The sequence below is a fragment of the Porites lutea genome, chromosome 2, assembly GCF_958299795.1.
Source record: "Porites lutea chromosome 2, jaPorLute2.1, whole genome shotgun sequence".
NCBI classification, from domain to species: Eukaryota; Metazoa; Cnidaria; class Anthozoa; order Scleractinia; family Poritidae; genus Porites; species Porites lutea.
Window position 1 is genome coordinate 33,492,148 of NC_133202.1, and position 7,199 is coordinate 33,499,346.

A 7,199-nucleotide genomic window follows, 5' to 3' on the forward strand; every position below is an offset into this window, starting at 1 on the left:
GGTGTTGTTTAAAATTGCATTTCCCAGGACTAAATTTGGGCAGCGTACCTTAGATAAAAGGGGGTCTTTCGGGACTTGTTTCCTTGCCACTCAAAGTGTCACATGGATCAGTATCCGCCTAATATCAGACACTGAATGTACTCATTCCGAAAAAGTATATTTTGCAATGCGATTTTTAAAAAATTCATGCAGAAAATCTAGTCCATGATTTGTAAACACCGAAAAATTCCTACAAACTGAAAATTACCTTACCCGCCACTCAATCTAATGGTCCGTCATTCAGATAAGAATATGATTTGTTTAGACTATTTTAGTACACCAATACATGAATAGATTAAAGGGAAAATGATCAAGGTCAGTTCCTCTATCTATGAAATACTTTTTCATTATCTCATCGAACAACTTCCTAAAAGACTTCCTACGGCTTTCAGTGCTATTGATTAAAACCGAGTACGATGCAAAATACTCGTAGCAATCTTCAAAGGAACTTGGCATAATTAGACGAAAGCTCGAATTTTCTTCTAAATCGCTGAACAGCTTTTGGGGAGTTAAACCAAACACATTTTTCCAATCCTCATCAAACGGTGTTATTAGGGAGTTTTCTTTAATTAAGGTACCCACAAATGCCCAAATTTCTGCCATCCAAGGAAGAGAAATGTCAGGTGCGCTCCAAATGATAGCAAACCTCCCATCTGGCGCAAGAACCCGATGAATCTCTTCAAGAGCGGTTTGATTAGCGAACCAATGGAAACTCTGAGAGGCAATCACCACATCTACACTTCCATCAGGTAAGTCTAAAAATAAAGCAACGAATCAAGAAAGAAAAATAAATACAGTTAGTCCCTTAGCTAGCTCATAAGCTGATAGCCTGCTTAGCACAAGTAATTTAACCCCGGTAGGCAGCGCCGATATCTTTTTCTGGGCTCCCAACGGACTCAAAGAATTACCGGAAATGCGTTTCGAATTTCCTTTCACCCTGATTGGCAAATCGACAATGGCTTTTTTAACAGACCAATCATGGCGCGTACTCAAATCCTGATATACAGCTGGGGGCCAGAACAAGACTTTCTGTGCTGTTTCGCAGACAGGCTCAATCGACAGAGTTTAGTTTCGTCTGTGGCGCAGGCTCACAACTGAGGACTGCAAACAAAGAGAATAGCTGCATTCACAACTGGAGATTTTGTTGGAGCTCGGAAAAATGAAACTTCATTCCGCTGGAAGGAAATTTGTAGCACCAAAGACGGAACCTTCCCTCTCCTTTTCTTTTCTTCGCCTAACTTCCCTGAAGCCTCCGCCTCTCGTTTACACATATTGCCAAAAAAGGCCGCCAGCCAGGCTGCAGGCAGAGGGAAGAGAGCAAGCAGGTGTCAGGAATTCATGCAAAATCTACCGTAACATCTGACAACAGCAGTGTCAGTTTGTTTTTACAATTTTCACTGATCGTGTATGCCTGTTACTTTTATCCCCGGGCAGGGGATAGGTATGTGCCGCCCTAATACAAAGTGTGGGGTTTTTGCGCCGTTTTGGTCTGAAAACGGGTAATATTTTCCCGATTTTGGTCTGGAATCAGGTATGGTTAAGGAAGGAACCACGGTTGTGTACCAATGTGTTGGTCGTTTCAATTCCAAATGAATGAGAACGAAAGTGTAATATGCGAATTCGACATGAATTTTAAGAAATCTTTTTGTTGCGGTTTTAATCTCAGCAAAGATGACATAATTTCTGTCAAAATAAACATTTAATGTTGAGTTTTGGGGCCACTTCCAGCATTTTTTGGTATGAAATAGGGTCAGGATTTGGAGAACCGGGCGGCACACCCCCAACTAAGAACTCCCACAAGTACCCTCTCCCCCCCTGTTCTTCTACTCATGGTAATTTATTCGCCAGCTTGCTAGCTTTCTCGCAATCCTAGTTTCATTTGACTACATTCTAAAATAGAGCTTATCCACCGAGTACCCTTGAATGGGTCTGCATGCACTCCCATATTGGTACATTTTAACCACATTAATTCGCTGGAGCGACTATTTCTTAAACCAGGTCGCTGCGTGGTAACGCCGGTTCAATCGATTGATCATCTTCCCCCGTGAAGCATTTATTCGCCATTTGCGCATCTACTATAATGCACCTTGTTTCCCCACCCCCCCAAAAAAGGAAACCATTGTCTTCAATTTCTCATGGGACGACTGTAATACCGGTCGGTCTGCAAAAAGGCTCAAATGGCTAACGGATGCATTTTATGGCTGTGAAAAAGTCAGGAAAACGGTCTGGTTTTAAGACAGCTGTTAAAAGGGATGCAAAGTTCTAAACTAGGTCATTTGTAATTAGTATATACACACTCATTGATCTTGGTAATTCAAGCAATCTGATTGGTTAGCTATCTCGGACTATAACGTTATAGTCACTACGCTAGTCGGTGAATATAATGCAGAACAAAATTGCTGTCGTGAACTGGGTGTTTACCCTGCAAGCAGAGTCTCCTTCGATCTTCCGAGATAAAAGAAAACTTTCTCATTCACGGTGAGTTGACAGAAACAAATAAAGCTCTACTTTTCTTCTCAGAATTGGGTAGAAATTTAAATTTTCGGCGTTTACTTTCAAACCGTTGATGCTAAAGCTAACACAACTCGATACAAAAAGATTAAAACTATCATTTGCCATGTTTGAAGATACTGTATTAAAAGATCTAACTTTTGCGCATCCACTGTTTACGGCTTCGTGTTCACGCATGAAATTGTTAATTATAAAGTATCTAAGATAGTGCGCACGTTCTGATTAACCGAGAGGCCAGTTTGTATGATAGTAAATATGTAAACACAGTTGTGACGTCAAGATGTTTTGCTGCAAGCGTGCTAAATCAGGCAAGGTTTTTGAGTTGAGAAGTTTACTTTATTTACCCATTTCCTCGTCGGCTGAAACTTGGAAAATCTTTACAAACACACTGTGTCAATTTATTTCGCTTAAGCTGACATTTTAAGCTAGAAAAATCCGCATTTTGGAAAGCAACTTTTTTTGCAAAACAAGAACTGATCGCGCACGAAACGTCGCGTAAACAACACTGGCAAGAATTTCTCTTTAAATCAGTGCCATAAGCAAAGATTTTTCCTTTTTTCCTCTGGAAAGTTATGTTATAATAGTAATAGAAAGCTTTTTTACTCAGGGGCACCCAACGAGAATATAGCTCAAAAAACCACTTAAGCATAGCATAGTTGAACGTAGTTAGTATTCAACGGTAGATATGGCATAATTTTATGCCCCCCAAATTTTTCATCTGTTCGGATTTCCTAGCTGAAAGTCTAGTGATCCGAAAATTATAGGGATCAAAACTTACCCCTTAAAAAAAATTTCAACCAAAAAAGAGGCTACCGAAAATTCTACGTGACCTTTTTATGGTAAAAATCCGTTAAAATGGACCATTTTTTAGATGTTCGAAAATCCTGGGAGCAAGCCGAATTTGACAACAAATGTTCCGAAAATTCTAGATTTCAAATAGTCTTCCGAACAAATATATTTCCAAAAATCGACGTTGGGTGCCCCTGTTTACTGTGTGTATACATAGCCTGCATGATTTAAACACTCGAAGGGTTAGGAGAATTCTCGATAGTTATGCCGAATTCTATCAACACCCTCTCGTGTTTATATCCGGGCTGTGCAAACACGAAAAACGTTTTCTATTGCTCAAATAGAAAATATACGAAAAGGATACCTTTTCTGACAAAAATGGTATATAAAAGGGTAAGGGGTTATACATTGAAATCTGAAGAGCTAATCGTGTACTACGTGAAAATCCCGGGGGGGGGGGGTACTCCCATACATTACCTATACGGGTATGTGCCGCCCAAAGGGGTCGTGATTTTGAAGCTCCTGGTCTAGAACGGGGTATCCATTTCAGAGGCGTTTTCTAAAAGAGGATTTAATATTTCGAACGCACGAAAGCTCCAGTTTTGTAAGCAGCCATTTGAAATTATTCAAGGACAGATTGCTTTTAAAAATACGGTTCAATGTGTTAACAAGCAAACTGTTATACTCTTGTTGTACCCTGGAACGAAGTATAAAAAATTGGCCCATTTCAGCCCATTTCTAGAACGGGGTATCAGTTGTAGGGCGAATTCTAGGACGGGGTATAAAAAATTGGCCCATTTCTAGAACGGGGTATCAATCTCAGGGGAAATGTTTTTTAGAACGGCCAATTTGGAGTCCCGGGCGGCACATACCCACACGAAAAATACCCAAATGCTCTTCCCCCCTCCCGGGTGAAAATTGACTTTGCAAGACATCAACACGAGAAATCTGTTATAAGCGAGTCGCGTTTATGCCTCGCAAAAAAGATGAATAGGATGGCCAAAACCGCCGCTGGGTACAACCCATTAGTAATAAATGAAAAATCTCTGCAAATGACCGCATACGGAATATGCTGCAGAACGTAGGATCTAAATGCGTCCAATGCCAACGTCAAGGTTAACGGTGATGCGTAAGTTAATAATATGGTAAACATGGTCCATGACCCTCTGTCGGGTCATAAAAAGGCCAACTTACGTATGTCCTCCGCGGCACACTGGATAACATCAACATCAGGCTGTAGGCGTTTGAACTGTTCGCACATTTGGTCAACAGGATCACTTGCAATAACTCGAACATTCTGGTCCTTCAGCACTTCTAACATCACCCGGATAAACTTTCCTGTACCCGATCCGAGTTCCAAAACCTTTGCTTGTACAGTTGTCTTGTCAAATATTCGAAGCTGTTTCAAGAGGAATTTCACTGCCTCAAGAGGGTAGTCATTGCGGGCCTTTTCATAATTGGATGCTTGAGCAAATCCTTTCTGAGCAATGTCAATGAGCTTGGGAGTGCTTTCCTGATTTCCAAGGTCACTTTGATCTTTGCTGGCCATTTTGGAATGACCTCCGTATCTAAATGACCGAGTAAAAGATAAGTAGTAACTGGAAGGGGGCGGGGAAGGCAGAACACTAAGCATATTTTCGCATACCGTGATCGAACAATTTATGACATCACATCCGGTTTCAAAGTTGCTGCTTATACTTTGCCGCGAAGCAGCAAGATGGGTGTCAGGAGCCCATCAAATGGAGCCTCCATCTCCATAAATTTCCTGAGTCAACCGTTTCCCGAGTAGACTTATAAATAGAACGGCTTGTTTTCCACGAAAAGTGTCATATTTCCGTGAGTCTCGTATGTCACTGTGAAAAGAAAGTTGGATGAAGTCGAACTCAGAAGCACGTCCTTCGACTGTTTTCCTTTTTTACTATACGTCCATTTTTAAGATTTTACAGCCGCTGGGATCTGGGTATCATGAAATAAAAGTTAAAGAATTACCCAACCGAGACAGAGCATGAAGCGATGGGACAAAGGTAGCGAACCGAGGATCACGGAAAGGTTATCTTTGCGAGTGTTTTCTTTTTTTTTTTTGCCGCCATACATCCCACATGTTACCCTGGCTCCAGAGGTCCCTTTTCAAAATACAAAATATGAAATAAACCGGGCTTACGGTTTGATAAGGCTCCCGAGACGTTATTTTTTCTCTTGGCGCTGAGCGCCTCGTTGACGCGGCTTCGCCACGAACCATCAGTATCGATAAGAAAAAATATCCTCTTGAACCAAGGGTACCCACATGCATGTAAGCATGCACTTCAAAAAGATGGTTTAAGGTTTGAGGTTTAATGATACTTTTTACCAATGCACAACAACAACAACAAATATATATATATATATATATTTGTTGTTGTTGTTGTGCATTGGTAAAAAGTATATATATATATAAGTACAATTGGCAAAGGAAAGCAATAGGGGGAAACTGAATTCCCATATAAAAACCTCTCTCCAAAAATAAAGATAAAACAATAAAAAATAGAATATCTAATATGTATCTATATACATTATATAAAAAAGGCAAATTAAACTACTTGGATATTAAATAATAAAAAACCGAAGATCCAAAATCGGTAAGAAAAAATAAAATATGGCTATTTACAAAGATAATTAAGTAATAAAATTTTAAAAGAGTTCAAGCTGGAAGCAGACATACCGGAGCTTGATAAGAGTCGACGATTAAGCGTTCTGTGGCCGAAAAGAAGTGCCCGGATCATTTGATTTTTGTCATCACCCTGGAGTGGATTTCGCTAGTTAAGCACCGCGTGCAAGAGCGATGACCTAAGTAGCAACTAACGAGGAATTTTTAAGTTCCGAAATTTGACAAATTGCAGTCTTCCTTTACAACTGACTTATATTCGTTATATTCACCGCGCTGGGCGGTGAATATAAAACAGAACAAAATCGCTGTCGTGAACTCGGTGTTTTGCCAAAGTTTCGTAGTAAAGCCTTTTGGAAAGTACACGAATATCCAAGTGCTGATGACTTTGAAGGCAAAAAAAGACTTCATGGTGTTTAAACAGGATGGTCTATTGTGAAGTGGTTTACGTTAGCTGACAGTTTTGTACGCTCGAAGCTATGCTTACCACTACAGAGGAAAACGAGGCCGCTTTGCCACTGTTTTGTGATTTCGGATTTTCTCGCAAGACCAATTTTGCCTATAAATAGAAGTTAATTTATGGAGAAAAGAGGAAGGCAAATATTTTCGAAAATTGTACGTGCCAGCAAGTTGACAAGGCAAAGAACATTGCAGATAAACAACGCTCACCTTGATCGTAGCCGCTCTTTAGGGGCACCCAACGTCAATTTTCGGAAAATATCTGTTCGGAAGGCGATTTGAGATCTAGAATTTTCGGAACATTTGTTGAAAAATTTCTTGCTTGCCTGCCTCTCCTAGGATGTTCGAATATCTAAAAAAAGTGGTATAATTGCCCATTTTTAACGGATTTTTACCCTTAAAAGGTCACCTAGAATTTTCGGAAGCCTTTTTTCTGGCTGAAATTCTCGAAAAGGTAAGTTTTGATCCCTATAACTTTCGGATCACTAGAATTTCAGCTAGGAAATCCGAACAGATGAAAAATTTTTAGGGGATAAAAATATGCCTATATCTACCGTTTAAATACTAAAATACGTTTAACAATACTATGTTCAAGTGGTTTTGAACTATTTTCTCGTTTGGTGCCCTTGGCTGTTGACAGCATTTGCAAGATGCGACAAAGCAAACTTTCTCGGTGAGTTGACAGAAACAAATAAAGCTCTACTTTTCTTCTCACAATTGGGTAGTAATATAAATTTTCGGCGTTTTCTTTTAGACCGTT

The 7,199-nt window shown here is 40.0% G+C and overlaps 1 protein-coding gene across 1 annotated transcript; it reads right to left on the bottom strand.

Annotated features, from left to right (window-relative positions):
- Positions 1 to 300: 300 nt before the first annotated feature.
- On the bottom strand, positions 301 to 4,888 carry LOC140926088 (uncharacterized). The gene is made up of 2 exons (XM_073375885.1): positions 4,534 to 4,888; positions 301 to 794 (listed from the first exon to the last, which is right to left on the bottom strand). Exons 1-2 carry the CDS (start codon positions 4,886 to 4,888, stop codon positions 301 to 303), a joined length of 849 nt encoding a protein of 282 aa, XP_073231986.1.
- Between the last annotated feature and the right edge of the window lie 2,311 nt (positions 4,889 to 7,199).